At 39.3% G+C, this 19,781-nt stretch overlaps 2 protein-coding genes across 4 annotated transcripts; both read right to left on the bottom strand.

Moving 5' to 3' along the window:
- Positions 1-5,713: 5,713 nt before the first annotated feature.
- LOC145490747 (uncharacterized) lies at positions 5,714-12,546 on the bottom strand. Of its 3 annotated transcripts, none has more exons than XM_081469839.1 (3): positions 11,019-12,546; positions 9,215-9,762; positions 5,714-8,239 (listed from the first exon to the last, which is right to left on the bottom strand). In XM_081469839.1, the coding sequence occupies exons 1-3, from the start codon at positions 11,039-11,041 to the stop codon at positions 7,815-7,817; spliced, it is 996 nt and encodes a 331-aa protein (XP_081325965.1). In that variant the 5' UTR covers positions 11,042-12,546; the 3' UTR covers positions 5,714-7,814. The 3 variants fall into 3 exon arrangements, with proteins under 3 accessions (XP_081325965.1, XP_081325966.1, XP_081325964.1); XM_081469840.1 differs by lacking the exon at positions 11,019-12,546 and adding an exon at positions 9,880-10,567; XM_081469838.1 differs by lacking the exon at positions 11,019-12,546 and having other exon boundaries at positions 9,215-10,567.
- Positions 12,547-13,929: 1,383 nt separating this feature from the next.
- On the bottom strand, positions 13,930-19,731 carry LOC145490225 (myc proto-oncogene protein-like). Its single transcript, XM_081469348.1, has 3 exons — positions 16,650-19,731; positions 15,967-16,520; positions 13,930-15,706 (listed from the first exon to the last, which is right to left on the bottom strand). The coding sequence occupies exons 2-3, from the start codon at positions 16,505-16,507 to the stop codon at positions 15,114-15,116; spliced, it is 1,134 nt and encodes a 377-aa protein (XP_081325474.1). The 5' UTR covers positions 16,508-16,520; positions 16,650-19,731; the 3' UTR covers positions 13,930-15,113.
- Positions 19,732-19,781: the final 50 nt, after the last annotated feature.

Raw genomic sequence — 19,781 nt, 5'->3', positions numbered from 1 at the left:
GATTTGTTTTATGCTTACCCTGGCAATTCCTTTCCTGCATGCATGGTATGGCTGTGTGGACTCTTGTGGCTTGCGTCGCTTGTGAAACTCGGTTTAACGTGTAGCTAGCTAGTCATTAAACAATCTGTTTGTTATCTTATTTGTAAGCTCTGCTCGTAGTAAGCTCCAGCTTATAGTCTTGGCTTTGGACAGCGTAACCTTGAACAGGCCATTTCCTAGTTGCCTTTTGTCTCTATGTCAAAACGGGTCTTCGTGCAAAACTATTCGCTTGAAAATGTGTTCCCTCTACTGGTTCTTTTTCATTCAAATCAATCTCATTTTCATATGAAAGGTTTTGCACGAGTCCTCGTTTTGAAACAGAGGCACAAGGTATCTCGGAAATGGCTTACCACACATTTTACTTTGTCGAAATTGGCGGAAGAGAAAGCTGTCCCACAAGAGTCAAACTCTATGTGTAACACAAAATAAAACATCGCCCATACCTTTAAACTGTTTGGATAATGCACCAGTCATTTGAACCCCCCCCCCCCTCCCCCGCCCTCCATACCCGGGGCAAAGCGGTGGTTTTCATCTCGTTTTCACTCGATTTAGGTTCCCTGGTAGTCGGGGAAAATGACTAGTGCATAATTAAGAGGCTCGGATAAGCTTAGATACATATGTTGCACATGTTGCCAGACCACAATCAATTTCCAGTTCAAGATGTTAGCTTGTGAATATACCCGCCCCTCATTGCTTCAGACAGTTTTGGCGTTTGTTTCTCTCAGAAAACTCTGAACTGCCGAGAAATGATGAGAGACGGCGCATTATCCGCAGGTTAGCATGTGAAGTGCAAGTGTGCTTTTATTGAAGATGCATCTCTAGGTGACGTCATGGTAGGCAGTGCTAAACAGAGAAACTTTTTTTTTTATTTGTGCGTCTGCAATGTTATCTAAAGCAAAACCGTGTGATATGTGATTAAACTCGGCTAATAAAAGCAGACCGCACAGATTGATCGCCAGCTTTTGCGCCCTGTGTTAGCAGTGATTGCCGACCATTCCTGGCACGTGTTTCAGCTTAACGCGTCCAACCTCTCGTTCCTGTGTAAAACGGGAAGTCGGAAATAGGAGCTGAACAGCGTTGAACAGCGCAACAGATAGCATCACTATATTGGTTACGATAATAAATCATGGACCAGAATAGAAACGAGAAACCGCAGAGTAATTAAGTGGCTTTGTTGACTAGAGTTTCCTTTTTCTTGGAAGCCAACCCTTGAACAGTTACAGGAAGTGTATACTAGTAGCGATTCCAAGGTAAACCTCACAGACGCGACGAAGTCATTAAAAATTGCTCATGTTGGCGCAAGTTTGCTTTCACTTGACAGGTAACCACTGAAATGGCTATAGGAAGTTTGCGTATGTGATGTGATCGGCAGCGTTCCAAGGCATAACTTGTGCGATCAAGGAAGTGATAATGGTGATAATAATTAAAAATCAGTGCCCGCGAGCGCTTTCTATAAACAACCATTGAACAATGCGTGGAAGTGCAAGTCAAGTTACATAAAATAGTGGTTTGACGCAAAGTTTGACCTGCGGTTTAGAAATGTATACAATTCATTGCTTAAGGAAGTGACTGCACTGAAAAACAACTCCGCCTTGACAGACCGGAAGTGCCATTAGCCCGCGTCTCTTTTGTAAACGTTTCCCATCAAATCGAGCAATATGAACTTGATCGTCTCTTTCCTTTACCCATTTTTTCCTTAGCATCGAAGCGATTAATTCGGCTTTGATGTTGCTTGGTTCGTTTGAAGTGTAAGTAATAGATTGATTGAAGAATTCGATTGCCCGCAAATTTGGATTTGCTAAAGAAACAAGAGTGCCGCATCTGTTTGGTGCCACTTGAACCGAACTAAAACAGCACTTCAATACACTACAAAATATGCTCTTGCATGTCCAATCTCAACAAGGCGAGAATTACTCACTTAAAGTCAAGATTCTCATAGCACTGTCAGGCTATCAAATAAGTTAATAAGGTTACGTGCTGTTTCTCTGACGAAGGGCTTTGACCAGACGCGCTCACGAATATATCGAAAAACATTTCGTGACTTGTGTGCGTCATATAACTTGTTGTCTATCAACGTGTTGAGCATACTTTTTTAATGCAAATTGAATTCATGCTTTGAATAAGTTTTAGTTTTGGAAAATCTAGCATTCGTGTCATTAACTTATTTTTCGTTTAATGCTATTTCTGGAAAATTGATTGCACTTCCCGAGTCGATAACTTGTTTTGTTCTTCTCGGTATCTGCAAAACAAGGAACTGATGTTATCAGAAAAATATAATAGACTGTTACGCACTTTTAGTTAACAATGGTGTGGATCCACTTTGTTTGTACACATACATTTTCCGCTTGTCTATGGCGTGAAGCCAGATGTGCCAATAGTAATCCGAGCTTCCAAAACCAATTCCACGTCACTGAACAAAGCTCAGTTGGCAAAGCATCAAATCCATATTTACGTTTCTTTGTTACGCTAATAGCCTTCTTTAGACTGTTTTGTTTAAGCTATACATTAATTCTACTTTCACTTTTCCATACTACCTTGCCAGACAATACTTTTGGCAACTTTTCCATCCTTCAAACCTTTGTGCATGCATTTTTACGTTTTGACTGCGGCGTCATTTCTGGATAAAGATGCAACTGTAATCCATATTCACTGTTTCAAGCAGCGCGTTTTTCGCTTTTAAGTGAAGGCGTGTCTCCAGACAAGGTTATATTGGACAAAATAATGCAGATATTCATGATCCTTTGCTCTGTTTCTTACGAGACTCTGTGTGAATATTTTTGCATCCAGGAAAATGTCGATCCTTGAACAAGTCGAAAACATACCGCTCTTTTAAGTCAGTTATACAAACTGGAAAAAGTCGTTTGCCCGCTCATTTATGCGTGTAAGTATCTTTATCGGTTGGAACAGCCTCGCTAAGAAAACAAATGCCATTTGATTTGCAGCTGGGACGATCTTAGCTGCAATACAAACTTATTCAAAAAATCACTGCTGCAACCTATAATAAGAACGTAAACTTATCACTGCCTCCTGAAAAATCTGTGCTAGTCGGTAGAGAAGCGGATAACCAAACTATCGCTATCAGGCCCTTAAAACATTTTCTTGCCAATTCATGTGTTTTGTATTCAGTTTCTCATGTGTATTGATTGACTCAAAAGTTGCGGAAATTTAATTGTGGCTAAAATGAATAGTAAATATTTCTGTTGACCATTAGGATTAAATTAGTTTCAAAATTACCACTAGTCAGTTAACAGAATGGGAAAAGTGCTCGAACTCCGTTTAGGTTCACGGTGGGGTCTCTGCTGTACCAAAGCTTCCTACAATATCTTTTTCCCCTTTGTTTACGAATATGATGGAATGATTCAAGGCGACACCAGGTCTTGAATTTTATTCAAACAACAGGATTCAAGCGTTGACGCAGTACAATACGGCTGTAGCTGTCCTGCATTTTTTATGGTTAATGAAACCCGAGTTTGCGTCCATTGCAATGAAACCTAATGGAATTTTACCTTGATGTGATGTTGTTTCGATATTTTAGAAAGTGAAACCAGTGAATTTTTCAACTTTTATCTTGTGCGCAGTTGGAAATGAAAGTGAAAAACTCATTGCGTGAGAAAGAAGGCATTATTTTGTTTTTCCCGCCTATTTTTGACAGGCACTTCTGCTGAAAAAGCGCAAAACACTTGAGTTGAGGCTTAGAAGAATAAACCAACCATAACACAATGAGAAACTGTTTTTTTCAAACAGTATCATTTCTATTATTTGCGGAGGATTACTGAAAAAAAAAACACAAAACAAATAGTACGTTGCTATACTATAGCGTCTGCGAACTTGCCAAGGCACGAAAGTAAGCGTGACTTAAACACAGTCCAAAATCGTCATCCAGGCTAACTTGATTGTTACAAGGTCATGCCCTTTTAGAGTTATCTCTCGTATCATCAAAAGCCTGACGCACTGCAACGTCGGAAGATTAATGAAAGAACTAAAAGGCCTAAGTGCGCGTAAGACGCAAGCCACGCGAAGATTACACTGAGCCGCCAACGGTCTAGTTTGCGTCTTTGCGCGCGTTTCTATTTTTTTAAACTGACCTCAGAATATTGTAGTCAGTATATAGCATTAAGCTGATTTTTCCTACATCAGTTATGTATGTGAAAAAAAAAAAACCTAAATTGTAAAACAGTGCACAAATAGGGTACCAGCAAACAAAGACAATAAAAGGCGACACACATAAAGGTTTGCAATACAAATAACCTATCCCGCCGTCTAATAAGAGACCCATTTGCGCACAATGGTCTTACTGGCGGGAAGAAAAGTGTCCACCAAACACTGATTTCGCAGCACTGTGTGCCGTGCTGCGTGAGTATGATTTTGGTAATCAGCAACCCTATAATCCAACAAAGATATAAAGAAGCTTGTAACATTTAACATGGCAACGTGAGGAGAAAGAGAAAACGACAATAAGGCAACAGTTTTGCTTTAGAGATCGACGATGTGTAAGAAAAGCGACTTTGCTGTTTTTATTTCCTCTTGCAGAGTCCCTTTGTGGTTTTTTGATTGCTTGGTAAAGCCAAAGAAATGTCGGTCACTAAAAGCATTTGTACGTGACAGGTAATTACAGCTGAAATACAAAAGACGAAACACAAGATTTGTTTAACAAAGGCATATAACATATTGCGTGCCAACTAAAATCAGACCGTTGCTACTAGTCACACATTTTGATTACTTTGCTAAAAGCCCTGCGTTTTAACTGAGTTCGTCAATTTCATTAATCTGACTGACTCACGCAATTCGTCCTGATAAATTAAGCGGGAAATTGAAGACTAAAACCCCGAAAACACGAAAGCGCGATAAACAAATTCTGCCAAAACACGCAAGGGCTGATACCGACAACGTATAAGATCTGATAAGTCTTAATAAGCATGTTGATAAAGTTGATTTTCTTAACATCATGAATGAGGTCCATTAAATTAAGTATTTTCACATGGTAACGCGGTCATTTGTTGCACTCAGCGTAAATATCTTTACATAACATCGTGGTAAATTTAATTGTAAAAACTGCCGGTGAAAATATATTTAATCTGAAACACCCCACCGTCTCGCCGCATAATTATGTTCCTGCTTAGTCATAATTAGCAAAGAGAACACGTGTGCAAAGAAAGAGGATTGTCATCGAGAGAATAACACATCACAAAGTCAATCAAAGGATACACATGAACACAGCATTATATTCTCTTAGGATCCAAAACTGCTGTAAAGTTTTTACATTTTCGTGGCGCCTAGCTATAATAATCTTCGGCTATAGATTTGGAGTTTTCCACAGCTAACCGTAAATAAGACAGAAAAAGCATTCATCCGTTTGAAGACAGAAGATTTTCATTGGCTTTGCCCGCCTGGCGCTTCTAAACAAAATAAAAAAAAAACTGTTTGGGTCGAAACTAATAGCAACAGACCGTTTGTAGCGCGCGCAATTTATCACAAAGATACCAGTCTTAATGGAAAAAAAAACTTTTGAAGAGGACAGATATTTTCGTTTGCGGTATAACGATTTTCCTGCCATACAGTGCGACGCGATTCACGGGCATGGCATCGTCCATTTCATTCGTTTGTGTCAGCTGAGTTTTAACTTTGTTTTGATTGCACTTCACAAAAGTCAAGAATAAAAGCTTGCGGCGGGCAATTGATTATGGCATTTGAATTAAAGCAACGACGCCGGTTTGAGTTAGTTTACCAGATTAAACTTACGATCAAATATAAGCAAAAAACTTGGGCGCGGTTATGTTACAAAACAGACATTACTTGACTGTAATCCCAGTTATTGCGGTGAAAGTATTAACTGTTTTGTGCAAAACCTTTGATTTGCACCCCAACAATTTCTGAAGACTATATTTAATTTAAAACCTTCTTTACCTCGCCGCCTTAAGATGGAGAATGAAAACAAACTATGCTGCTCCTGAGGCACTGACTTAAATTGCTTCCATCTCATCTTCTTGTTGTGATCTTACAACCACTAAGCTCATTGCGCGCGGCTCTAACCCTCGCGCAATTACTTCTCTTGGTTAATTAAAAAGTTTATAAACTCGAAAACTTTTGCTTTTCACGAGCATAACTGGGCTTAACGTTTTTAGATTGGGCAAGCAATCGAAGCTGGGGCGTTGACACTTTCAAAGTACAGAACGGCACATTAAAAAACAGCTTTACCACAGACTGTTGGGAAAATATCAAAAATGACAGCTGTGCTATGGCTTCTAAACATTTACTGTTCCGCCAAATGAATGAAATGAAGATTTGAAAACCATTGCACCACTACGTTTCTACACAGTAGATATACAAAGATAAAATCGCTCCGCTTGGTAGTTTGAGCGTCAGTTAACCTGATATGGGAGATTTATCTGGAAATTGTCTTCATGGATAGCCCGCTTCTGATATTGATTTCTCACAATAACAAAAGAAAATCAGACATATCTGATTTCGAATTTTTCAAAGTTGGGCTCATTGTAACAACCTCTGACTTCGTTATTTCGCTCGTTGCGCGCCTAAATTACGCGAGGGACAGAGAGTTTACGCGGCGCTCAGCCAAACTAGAATGCTAAATGACAAAGATCCATGTTGGATCCTACTAAATCAATTCACATCCTAATTACATTGTTTAGCTGCTCCAGTTGCTACGAACGAGATAATTCGCTTCAAAATTTCACCAGTTTCTAAAATTGTTTTTAGTTGAACTTGTTCCCCTTTAGTTCAAAGCTGTTGTATCGTCTTACAGAGTTAGTCACTATTTGGCAAGATTCATCTCAACACGTTTACTCATTTTCAAGCCTGTTTATTTTCAAGGCGTTAAGGTTTCATTACAAAATTGTTTCATATACAGATTACACACAAATAGAGGTTATTTAACCGAGTTATACTTCAGTGAGTTAAAAAAACCTCTCACTAACTCGGACAAAAATATCTCAGTGGATTGTTCGTATTAACGTCAGCAGTTTGTTTGGATTTTTTTGTACAAATAACGAGAAACTCTTTCAGAACTTCTCAAAACTGAATTTACATGTCTTTTTTTTTTACTGGAAGAAAATGCGGATAACTTTCGCACGAGGATAAGTAGATTTCATTTCAACTGAAATGTACATGAGAAATGCGTCATTGATGACTAGTGCCTTTTTCTATCCCATTTTACTTAGTACCTGCAAAACGAATGGATGTTTATATTCTCCCTATATTTTTTTCATTCGTGTTCAATTTTGTATGAAAGTAAAAGTAACGCCATGCGTTAGAAGTATTAGAAAGGTGCATTTCTTCAAATATCTTTTCCATTTAACTGGCAAAAATGCAAAATAGAAAGAAAAATTACTTTTAGTAATACGCGGAGTTAGAAAAGTAAAAAATAACTTACACGAAACGTGAACGTAAGGATAATTTTAAAAGTGACCTAGATGGAAAGTTGTAAGTTTTATTTGATTGAGAGAAATCTTTGATTTGGATTTGTCTAGGCAAACACTGGATGTCGGAAGACATTTTAAAACCAAACTCCAGTCACTCAATTATTTAACTTGTCACTAGCAACTCGCTAAATTATATCTAACAATCGAGTTTATTTTATAGCAATAAACTGCGTATTAATCTGGGTAATTGATATGATCCTCAATCACGTTTTTCGAAATGACAATAATATATATAATGTAAAAAAAATTATTTCATATCGAGGCGATGTGATGCTACTTACTTTTAAAATAATTACTGGTCAAAAAACATTATAGCTAGAAGTCTGCAAAACGATCATTTCACATCACACCATAACCTTGCCGCAAGCATGTAAGACGCTCGAGAAGTATAAGTCGCCTTTGGCGTTCTAACTCTTTGTCGGCAAGTAAACGTTCCTCCTCTAAAAATAACTGATGCACGTATTCCCGCGCTTTTTTAAGAATTAAAACTTTGGACGCTCGATCATTATCTTCGAGCTCGGGGATACTGTCTCTCAGAAACTGGAAGCGACATTTAAGATCTTCTCTCCTTTGCCTCTCGAGAACATTATGAGTCGCCCGACTTGTCTCGTTGTCTTCAGAATCGTCGCCTTCCATAGGAGGAGAGTCTTGCCGACTTGATCTCCTCGACTTGCGCGGTTTTTTGGACACTGCGCAGTCAAACCGTTGATGGATAAATTCCTCGCTCGCTGCTGGCTGAGCTAGCCTTAGCGCTGGATTTTCCACTGCAGAGATAAACAAAATTGCGCAAAATTAATCAAAATACTTCGCGCGACAGAGCAAAGTTTACAAATGAAATTGAGAGTAACTGAGTTTATATTAAAATGTCGCGAGCTTAGTTATGAGCGCTAATTTGCCTCTAGATTTGGCAAATAGGGCTTTTCGATACTCTTTGACTAATTAATAGTGGAATGACAGACTTTTATTTTATCGTGAATCAAAAACGAGTCTTTTCAACTGCTTGAAACCATTGTTCAAAGCGTTTCTGTTTTCGAAATAAAAAAATAGATTTAATTAGCACCGGGCCAGTCAAAAAGCTGGCTTGTCATAGGACAGATTGTGTGTTCTATTTGACAAAAAGAAAATATCAGATGTTCGAAAACACTAATCTCGATTCAAGCTTTTGTAAAGTTATTTTCTAACGCCAAATCACTTGAATATGTCCCACACGTCGCGATGGACTCTGATCACTTGCTCAAAGTTTACTAAAAAACGCGCCAAAGTGTGAAGTGAAAATCTGAAACAACTTATAAACAAAGCCAAGGAGTAATAAAACTTTCGTCTTTAAAACCACAAAGCGTGCATTTTAAACACTCAATTAATAACGAGACTCAGCCATCAAAATTAAGTCACTTGTTCATAGCGCAGCTTGTTTACCGTGATGTACAAGCAGCCCCTTCTCTAGTTACATTATTAAGATCCAAAGAGAAAATGTGTCGCGCTCCTCTACTCAAAAACAAATTTCTTGTTTCACATGCGACAAAAGCAAACTAAATGATCCTATTATTCCCGATTGTGAAACTAAACCAAACTAAGTTTAAAGGGCTCCTAAAGTCAATGAAACTACTCTCGTGGGGAGGTGGTAGTCATACAATTCGAAAGTGAAATTGCGCAGTCGAAAAATTACCAGACGTACTTTGATTCAGTCCACGCAAAGTCAGTAGTGTTTGATATCTAAATGAAATAAGCGCGATATTCACCTGAAAACTGTGGGTGCCACCTATCAACTGGTTGTGGGCCAAGCGCGGGGTCTTGGTTTGCAACCGTAGCGACAAAGGGAGGCAGATCTCTCATCACTTGATGTTCTGCCGCCATTTCAGCACTGGCTTCATTCACGCACGCTGCCGACAGCACAACGCGATTGCCTTGAAACCTCTGCGATTCAACTCGATCAAAGTCGGTCTCACCCGCCGGCCAGATATACTCGTCATCTATCGTGCTACATGTCAGCCGTTCCATTTCAGCATCGGACAGAACCAGAGGTAAGTCCGAAGACAGATCTTCCGGTTCTGGAACAACTTGAAGGCCGTTTCTCCTCGTTCCGATGAAGTTCCGTATACAGCCAGTCTGGGGTAGGTAGTTTTCGGGGCTATAAGGCGGCGTCGGTAAGGCAAATTTCTTCCAGAAATCGTCGCTAGGGTTATAAACATCTTCTGACATACTTTCCACGATCACATCTTGGGGAGCAGAGGAGTCCATGGGTTGAGCGCCTCGTAGTCTCTCGTCAAAAAACATATCGTAACAAAGTCTGTTATTGGAAGAAACGTACAAGTTATTAGGATGCGCTTGACCACCATTCAAAGTACACATTTTCTTTCTCGATTTGAAATCTGCACGCTTGCCTGTTTACTTAAACACAACGTACCAAGCGATTGGACAAGCGCGGGTGAGATTTGTGAAGGGAAAAAAATCTGCTTTCAAACAGACCAGCCGCTTTTCACGTTAAGCTTCAAATGAATGACTGAATCAATGAATGGACTGATCACATCACAAAAGGCAAATTTGCATAAAGTCATCAAAATCCGGCCCACGTATTACTGGAGTGCCAAGCGTGGACTACACGCGTGTGAGTCGCAAATCGGTTAGAAACGAATATTGGTTTGGTTTTCACTTGTGCAGTGAGCTGTGAATTCTTCTGCGAGGTTTGACAAACAAAACTTGTAGGTTACAGGTTTTTGAGTCACCCTCACTGAAATAAAGGACTCGAATGATTTACGTAAAATTGAATATTCATGTTTTCTTAGAGTTTTTCACAAGCGAACGACCCGTATCAATGTCGGTGGACCTGCTTTGTCCTTTGTTAGACGAAGAAACAATTATATATGGCACCAAAAAATAACCAGCATCTTTTCCAAATTATATTTTAGAGAACACTGCACTTTTGAAAGGCGCGATCAATGAGACGCAGAGCTTGCATATCTTGGAGCAACCGAATATTGAAGTCTGCTACCAAGGGAATCAGGACATTGGAATGTCCAATATCTTTCGCAGTACGTGTAACGTTATGACAAATGCAAATCAAAATTAAAGAAAAAAGAAAAAAGAAAACTGCAGGTAGTTTTCACACTTCCAACAGATGTTTAAAATCGAGATAATTACCCATGATCCAACAAAACCAGTAATTTAAAATGATATTAAGATATTTTGATGACTTTTTGGATCCCTGAAAAAAAAAGGCTACGGTACCTCTTTTTCTTTTACAAGGATACACGCTGGATTTCTCACCATTTTACAATCAAGTTGCGCGCGTTTGGCACCGACCTCAGAAAGGTAATTTAGACAGAATCTAACCAGTTATTCCGCTTTCGGGATGTACGAATTTCACTCTCACAAACAAATTCTGGCCGAATTGTTTTGATATGTCGAAACTTTGTGTGAAATTTCTAAAATACAACAGGACCGACTCGTGTGGCGTCGGGAATTTTGAACGCAGATACAATCGGGACAAAGAACATACTGAAGCTGTTACATGATTATGAAAATTACCAGAATACCGATACTCACAAAGTACTAGTAGCTGCAAACATGTCGCTGGTCTGGTCTCTGAAGTTAACCTCAAGGTGGATATCTGTGAAATCTTGCTTGCGACGCTTAATAGCTCCAAATATAATGTCTAATGAACGACGCACACGTCTTATAAACGAGCTCTCGAGATTTATCGCAGTGCTAATCACGTCTCCACTTATCTACAGACCGGCTGCAGAGGTTAACAGCTCATAGCCTGCTTGCATATGAATAGGATTAACACAAGAGGTTACGAAAACAATTGAAACTGACAAAAATACATCCCGACACACCCAATTTTCAAAGAGAGCAGCTAAAATGATTGAAGCAACGAGCGTGAAGTTCGCCCAAACTCAAACAACTGCAATCTCAGCTGGGTTGACTAAGGTCTAAAACTGATGTTGTTTTCCAAAGCAGAATTTTATGTAGGGGTAAACGCCCTTATGTCCTGTGCGTGCCGATGGACTTTAACCCTTTACGCTGTTTACTCGAGTGATAAAATCGACCCCTTTAACAATCAGAGATTTCCGGTACTGTCATCGCTTAGTTGACATAATATTTGCAGTACCTCCATTAATTTTGAAGATTTGGTAATTTTTCGGGGGGTGTTAAGTGCTGTTCGTGTGTCAGTGATGTATCGGCGCGTGTCTTACTAATTAGTCCACTAATGATTATGGTGTCGAGTCCGCGGCACGCGCTGAAATCTACCACAAATTGCGCACTAAATTTCCCGCCAAAAGAGCAGGTTGGGACTAGGAATGAAGGGATGGAGTTATGGGGTTTGAAAAAGAAACGCCGTTTTAACTTTTGAACAAATAGACGCTTGGATTCCTGCGCAAACACTGCGACCAAAAACAATCTAGCTTTAGACATTAGCATTAGGACAACAAACAACAATCTCGCTTCAAAGGTCAAGCCGAAGTCTTTTGTGGGCGAAATGACTCTGAGAGAAAAGAGCATTTACAACGCAGTGGTCCCAACATTAACCGCAACAATCGCATTCGCCAGCTCCGAGAATAATAACTACGTCTGATTTGGCCTCCGGGGACGAAGCATTGATGCCGATTTGGAAAACCCTTTGTTTGCAGTTGTTGTCGCACGGCTGGCACGCGCGGGGAGGACGCCGTCAATCAAGCTAAATGAAAACCATTCAAATGCAAATTGCGCGCGCGCTCTTTATTGCGAAAGGCTATAGTGAAGAACAAATGTTTATTCGCGGGAAGCAAATTATCTACACGACGTAGTGACAGCTTGAATAGGGCATTAAAGTCGTTCTTTAGAAGCAGCTGGTCCTTGCTAACTGGAGCATAACAATCTTCTCTAAGCTTTACTCGAGAGCTTAGCGCAATGCTAATATTCGCATTTCGGAAATACAGGATCGCTAGCTTTAGTGCATTTATATTTTATTATTTTCCTTCAATAAATGAATCAAATCAGTCTTATCTCATGCAATATACAGGATGGTGTCATGCTCTTCTAATGTAAGTTCAACAGAGCTGAGTAGTTGTAATTAAACGTTTCGATGAAATCCTCGACGAAAATAAATTGAACTTTTAAAACTGCACGAGCCGCAGTTATGTAATTTTAAAAGTTAACGAAATTGCTAGAGCGTATTAAACTTCAAGACCATTGAAGTTGGATATTTCAAAGTAAAAATCTTAAAATCAAAAAAATGGCAATGTTTGTCGCTTTAAGAAGGTTTTCTCTCTCAGGGGAAGAAATGAGCGAGTTAAACTAAAGGAATTTAGGTTGGAGTGTACGGTCATGCCATAAAAGCAACCTGTGGATTTGAGACAGTTGTTCTGCTTAAGTGTTGAATAATTTTCATATGTATAGATTTCTTTATTAATCAAAACATCTGTGGTATGAACAGACAATCGCTTCTCCGCATAATTTTCCAGCGTCTCGATAAAAAGGAAAGTATATAAAATAAATTGAACGAAAATTAAAAAAATAATAATAATAAATTAATATAATATAAGTTAGCCCTTCTCAACAATCGATACATTTCAAGACCTCGGGAAAAGGAAGAAAAAACGACTTCTTTGTTTGTACATATTTTTGAGTGCGGCAGGTTTTTGCGGAATCTATTGCGCCGTATATCAATGTATCTTGTATTTTACGCAAGCGGTATTTATCGCGAGCTAGACAAATGAAATTAAAATCGTTCAAATGGACGTTATTACAAATACCTAAGGCTCTACCTAAAAAACTCGCTGGCTACAAAGCCGCAATGGAAACTAAACTAATAAAGCTAGATAATCTTTCAAGCATAAGCAGTAATTTGTGTAATAAGCGGTGAAATTCAGCCAAGGGCAGCTGCAGTAAACAAAAGATCTATTTTTGCACCATTCAACCGAACACCTGCTTAGATTCAAACATTTTCAAATACATTTGCATCACAATCCTTGGAAGCTCTTTACTTACTGGCAGAGTAAACACTCTTCCAATATGGCCGGAAATCAGCGAAGATGAAATGGTTCGCCCATAAATTGGCTCGCGCTTGTCTGGTGACCAACCTCAAATTCGATGTAGCGCCTGCCCTGCCGATTAGAAATTAACTTTGTTATTGGGCGATTTTGTGTTACAAACGTTAAAACTGCAATTATTCATCTGAGCATAATTAATACACACAGCTCGCTTGATCGGACGCTAAGTCTGATCTCTTGCAATGATTAGCAAGAAACGGATACAGAAAAGAACGTGAAAGAACAATTTTTAAGTTTTGATTCCTGTTTAACTTGTACAATTCATTAAGATATTGCCCAATTTTCGCGATTGAATTCAAATTGTTCTGAAATGTGTGAAACTCTGCTGAAAAAACCTTAATAGCCTGTTTAATTCATTTTTGAAGCGTTGCTAGCTTATAATGGAAAAGAAATTTTTCAATGTCAAACGAGATGGACGTATTAATATTTACGCACAACGCCGGTTTTTTGACATCTGGAGAAAGCATTTAGTTTTATATATAAAAAAAAGTAGACAGTCATTGTTGAAATTTGAATTTTAACTATAAATTTATAATATAAGTTTGTCTTTTTTCAGGTAGTAGAGAGCGCGCGAGCTAAATGAAACGGTGGCTTTCTCGCAAGAGACAACTTTTTAATGTTTTCTTTCGCCAATACTTTGCCAAACAATCAACTTGCAAAATTCTTCATCGCATCTTTGTTAAGGTCAAGCGTAAATGTAAACTAAGCGACGTCTAACATGTAAAAACATACAGTCTCTCATTGAAGGGAAGTTTATCTTTTCTCTCTCTTTATAAATGTTTCAGAACTATGGCATGAAGTCATCTTGCGAACTAATTTATGTTATGATATAAACAGACGCTGCGGTTTATCGAGTCGTTGGAAGCGATTAGTTTGTATTTCCCAACAGTTTTAATTCAATGCAACACAAGACAGGTAATAGGCTAATGGGTTTGTAATTTATGCAGTTTAGTCTATGGCTAGCTTGGGTCAACATGCGAATGCAAATGTGCAGCTCATTCATTCGAGGAGTGTCATCGCTTTTGAATGGAAGAGTGGCCGGAACAAAAGACCCTGCTACTCTTACGTTTCCTCGACAAAAACACCAACGTTTTACTGAAGTATTTAGCTCACCATCCAATAAACAGTTTGAAGCAGAAACGTTGATTTTTATTCGTGATTTTAGTGGCTTTTCTACCACAAATAGTGCTTTCTACTGCGCTGTCGCTCTACATGAAATTCTAATGCTTTTGTCAAGCGTGTACAAAGCCGGTTTAAATTCGGTTCGCATTGCAACAGCACAATTATAACGTTATTTACAATCAGTATCTTCAAGATTAACTCTAACTGTGTGTCTATTCAACTTAGCTATGCCATTTCAGCTACGCGTAAGTGTGTTCTCAATTCGTCTGAAAAAATCTCGCGTTACTATTACATTGCACAGCAAAATTGTTAATTCATTATAATTTACGCTTCGAAGACCAAAGCGCCGGGCCGGTGTAAATAATAAGAAAATCAAATGAACATTTTCAAAAAAACTCGTTCCCTCAGTAAGGCACTTAAAAAACTACCCTGTAGGGAGTGGATAAAACGGCATAGAAGTAATGCGTCCTATTGTAAAAAGTGTCTAGTTCGTTTGATTCATAGCCAGAAGCTTTCTTAACAACACTGCGTTAATTTTCTTTTGTTTTTCCAGCTCTGCCAGGAGTTTTATTTCCTCTTGTTTGATTTGACTTATATACTCCCATGACTTTCGCAAAATCGACACTTTCGGTGCTCGATCGTTGTCCTTCAATTCCGGTACACAGTCCCGCAATTTTTGAAACTTCATTTTCAAATCGTTCCTTCTCTTTCGCTCCAAGACATTATGAGTCGCGCGTGTGAATTCACTATCGTTTTCGGACTCGTCGCTTTCACCGGAGCTGCTCATGTTCTTAACAAGTTTCCTTCCATCGCGGTAATTTAATCCGTCACTGCATAACACTTTCCTGTGTCGACGTGTTCTTATCTTGCCCACGAAGTTGGTTTTTTCGTCGTCATCGTCAGCGTCTTGCTGGTCTTCTAAGCCCAATATTTCCGAACAGGCTTGACTCGTCTTCGGTTCGTCGATTGTTGCACAAATTTTCTCACTTTCGGGCTCGATTATTTCTTGGATTTCCTCCTGGTCTCGTTTGCTTGAGTTTTCTATAGTAACAACATCAACTTCGACTTCCTCTTCTTCTATAAAGTTTGCAAAAACAAACAAGAATGTTAGAAAATAATTTAACTCTTTTCTTGAGTCAGAGAAAAGATTTACCAAGAATATTTTTGAAACAGTCGCGACCCTGGAACGGAGGGCACACACAACAAAATCGAAGCAATGAATAGGAACAGCGGATCAGTGTCAGATTCGGTCATAGATCGCAGAACACGGTGAACAAGATTCAGTCAGCCACAGCGATTCAGCATTTATTATTTATCTAATAAGTTGTTATACCTACCGGAATCCGATTGTTCCTCGATGCTTTCACGCAGATCACTGCCCGGGCTAGCACTAAGAGGAAACGGAAAGATCTCTGACGGATCCACGCTCAAAATCCTCGCGGCTGACTCACTCAGAGGCGGCGTCTGGCACAGAAGACGCACGCGTTCCATTTTCGAATGCATTCGCTGTTTCCTGTCCACGTTTTTCTCGAACGCCGCTCCATTCCACATACAGTCTTTGATCAATATATCCTTGAGGTCACCGGCTTGGAAGTACAGCGAGCATTCTTCATCTAGAGAGAGTCCCTCGTCAGCAAGGCCATGGCAAACTGGCTGTTCCCTTGCTTCTTCGGTTGCGGCGTACGGGGGCGAACAAGCCGGTGAGATCGGTGGCGTCGGCGGAAATGAAAAATTCTTCCATAGATCATCCGTTGCTTCTTTGGTCTTGGTTTTCACGTCTGCTGAATCATCGCTTAAATCCTTGAAAAGTGACGGCTGAAGAGGGTCGAAGTCGCTACTGAAGCTCTCCAAAAGAAGACTACTCACCGACAGAGCCATGTTCTTAAACACACTACGGAGACAAACTTGAATTAGTGTTGAGTCATAAATGATGACTTCGCGTGATTGTGTGTGTAGTAAAAACTATATTTTCAATCAAAATCACCAGTCATCAAGACAGTGAACAATATCAGTCCCTTACCTTGGTCGAGATAAACTTGGCACTGATACGTAAAAGCTTCTGTTCACTGTAACGAAGTATACAAATCTGGCACTGTTCACTGGGCAGTGAACACTCCGAAACGACCAATACTACGCTCAGCGACCAAATGCGAAAAGTTTCACACTTCACGCTAATTCAAGTCCATTCATTCAAAACCAAACAATGCGACGGCTTGGGTACTAAACTTGCCTCCTACGCATCGAGACCCACGCGTTCAACGAATGAGGATATTCCTTTTGGAATAAATTACCGCGCGCGCGGGAACAGTGTGCAGAGTATTTGTTTTTTCAAGGCGCAGCAGAGAAGCGAAGTGAAGGACGTGTCGGGTGCAATAAACTCGCCTATTGCTATCAAGAGGTGGCAATGACTTGCTTTCATAACAAACGGAAAAGTTCAACTCAGTAAGATTGATATTCATAAATACAGTGTTGTTTTAGCCGAGGCCGTTGTTTGCTGAAGCCCAGCTGCGATTAAACTGACAAAAGCGTGGAATTATGGGATGTACGCCTCAACAAGCCCCTTGGTAAGCCCACGTTTTTCGTACGGCTCTAAACACAAAGCACATCACACGAAACAATAAAGATTTAATCTAAGCTTTGACAGGCAACCAGTGTTCCATTGTGAATCACACCTGTACGAGCGAACATCTGGCTTCCTTAGAAATTGTTCAATTTGCGTGAAGTTTCTTTTGTTTCTATCAGCGATTCTTTAAAATAGTCTTCATTCGGGAAGACGTTTTAAAGACAATAACTCCCTGTACGGTACCAAAGTGAAGTAGCCTAGTAGCAGTGGAATTTAACAAGGAATTTAATCTGTATTTTGGCCGGTGCTTGAAGCTTCGTAGGTGTAGATAAGCATCTTGTCGAAATTGTGTCGGTTTGCCAAAAGACAAAATAACATTTACGCCGAATGCGTCCGCTCATATCAAGCACACAAGGAAAACAGCGACTGCATGAAAACTTCACCAACTTGGTTAACAAGTATCCAAAAAAATCAAAAAAAAAAAAAAAAAAAAAGCAGGGTGTCAGAATTATGACAACATAAAATGACCATTCAATATCCATTATTCGATGTTTTGTATTGTTTAGTGCCATTTAAAGTTTAAAAATCATAGCAGACAGCGATATACCGGGAAATGTAAAGCCCGAGTCTTCGTTTTTCCAAAACAAGCGCCATTGACAAAAGTGCAACGGTGGTTATATTTTTGTAAGTACTAATCCTTCTCACAACTTTAACAGCGGTGACTTTGGTGGATTTATTCATTCGCAAATTATTTCGTCCAGCCACCTGCCAAAGTTTAAGCTAATCGGAAATTGAAACAGCTGCCTATATTGTTACAAGCAGATGGTTGGGGTGCTACAGGCCAAGACTATAAATCACAGTTCTATGATGTTATCCCGCTAGTTCAAATCCGGACAGCTGCTTCTTAGCGACTGCGTCACTATAACACTCCAAAAATATACTTCAGTTTAGTTAGTGCTTATTTTTTCGCTTGGTCTGATGACGTTTAGTTTCCGAAGGGCGAAGATTTTCAAACCGGTTTGAAACGTGATCACACCAGTTGAAAACGCCTCCATTCTCTAACATAAACTCCCTGAAATCCAAACTTCTGTAAACCTACTTCGGTGAACACGGCTTCCATATTTAATGGCTGTTACTGCAAGTGTTATTATTATGTTACTGGGTTTAAAGTTATATTTTCGCTCGGGTCAATTTTAGACATCGGAGATACTTTAATTTACATTCAAAACTTTAAGAGCCAGTTAGCCAGGTGTATATTGCAGTGCAATTCCTAGAGATAAATATCAATTAAAAAACGCCATCAAAACTATATTGTAGCCCAATTTAGCAACACGAATTGTCGCGAAAGAAGAGCTAAGAATGTGAATTAAATTGGTTTTAAAGGGAGACAAAAACAGAAATATTCAAAAGAAAGGAAAACAGTTGTAAAATCCAGCAGCTGCTCGAGTTTTTAGCTGCTGGTATTAACCGAGCGTAACCGGCCGTGAAATCCTTTTAAACACTCAAAACCAACTACAATACTTGATAAAATGTTTAGTATCAGTTCTGAAAACATAAATATTCCTTTTCACATAAATCAAAACAAACCTCCACGCTATAATCACTGCCTTACATCTCCTAAGTGTATTATTATTCTTTAATATTTCAACGTTGTTACTAAAAGAACATGGTCAGTCAAAAAACTATTTTTCTAACATTCTCGAGAGCGGAAATTAGAATTGCACGGGATATTGAGTCGGCCTTCTCGTCGACTCACGCGAATGGACAACACGCTGTTTTGCTTCCGGTCGAACAGCAAAGTAACCAAATTTTGTCACGAATATCATACAATTCAATGCAACAGAAAGCTACATGTTTTTACGTGGGTTTTGAGCAGAGGTGCCACAATACTGGAGATTTGTAGCAAATTCCTTCACTGACACTAGTTTAGGCACGTGATTCACTCAAATTACTTGGATTTGCGGTCGAGTGCACATCAAACTGTATCAAGCACTGAGTATAGCACAATAAAACAGAGAAGAAAACGGCAAAAACTATGTCATGATTATAAATTTTGCAGCTCTAGTCAAAACTATACTGACTCAATAATACTGTTGTGGTAAATATTTGTTTAATTTGTGTGGAGCACCTGATGGACTAAGGGATGGTTGGTAAGAGTGTTCGTACCAGGCTTTTAAGCAGGTGTAATGATAAGAGTTCTATTTGGTGGGAAATCTTACTGATGAGTGAAGCAGGCACTGGTCTTGGTATGAGGAGGAAAGAAATTGCTTTCGTTTCGTTATTTGGACGTGTGGAACGAAAACGAGAAAATCTATTTTCTCGTTTTCATCAGTTATAGACGTAATAAGACCGAATATTGAAAAACAGCTATTGTTCCGCTGAAAATAACTCTGTCAGCCAGCTTTTGGAACAAAACGACCTGTCTAACTGACTTGAGGGTTCTAGGGCCGGTTAACCAGTTCACTACTGTAAAGGAGTTTTATTTATTTGGACTATAATAAGGAGCTGTCCGGCACAAATGCAACGGAAAAACCTCCTGTGTTTTTCACTGATCGAATGGTGTTAAGGATAAGAACAAAAACATAGACA

This window comes from Orbicella franksi, chromosome 6, assembly GCF_964199315.1.
Source record: "Orbicella franksi chromosome 6, jaOrbFran1.1, whole genome shotgun sequence".
NCBI lineage: Eukaryota > Metazoa > Cnidaria > Anthozoa > Scleractinia > Merulinidae > Orbicella > Orbicella franksi.
This window is presented reverse-complemented; position numbering and strand designations above follow the sequence as displayed.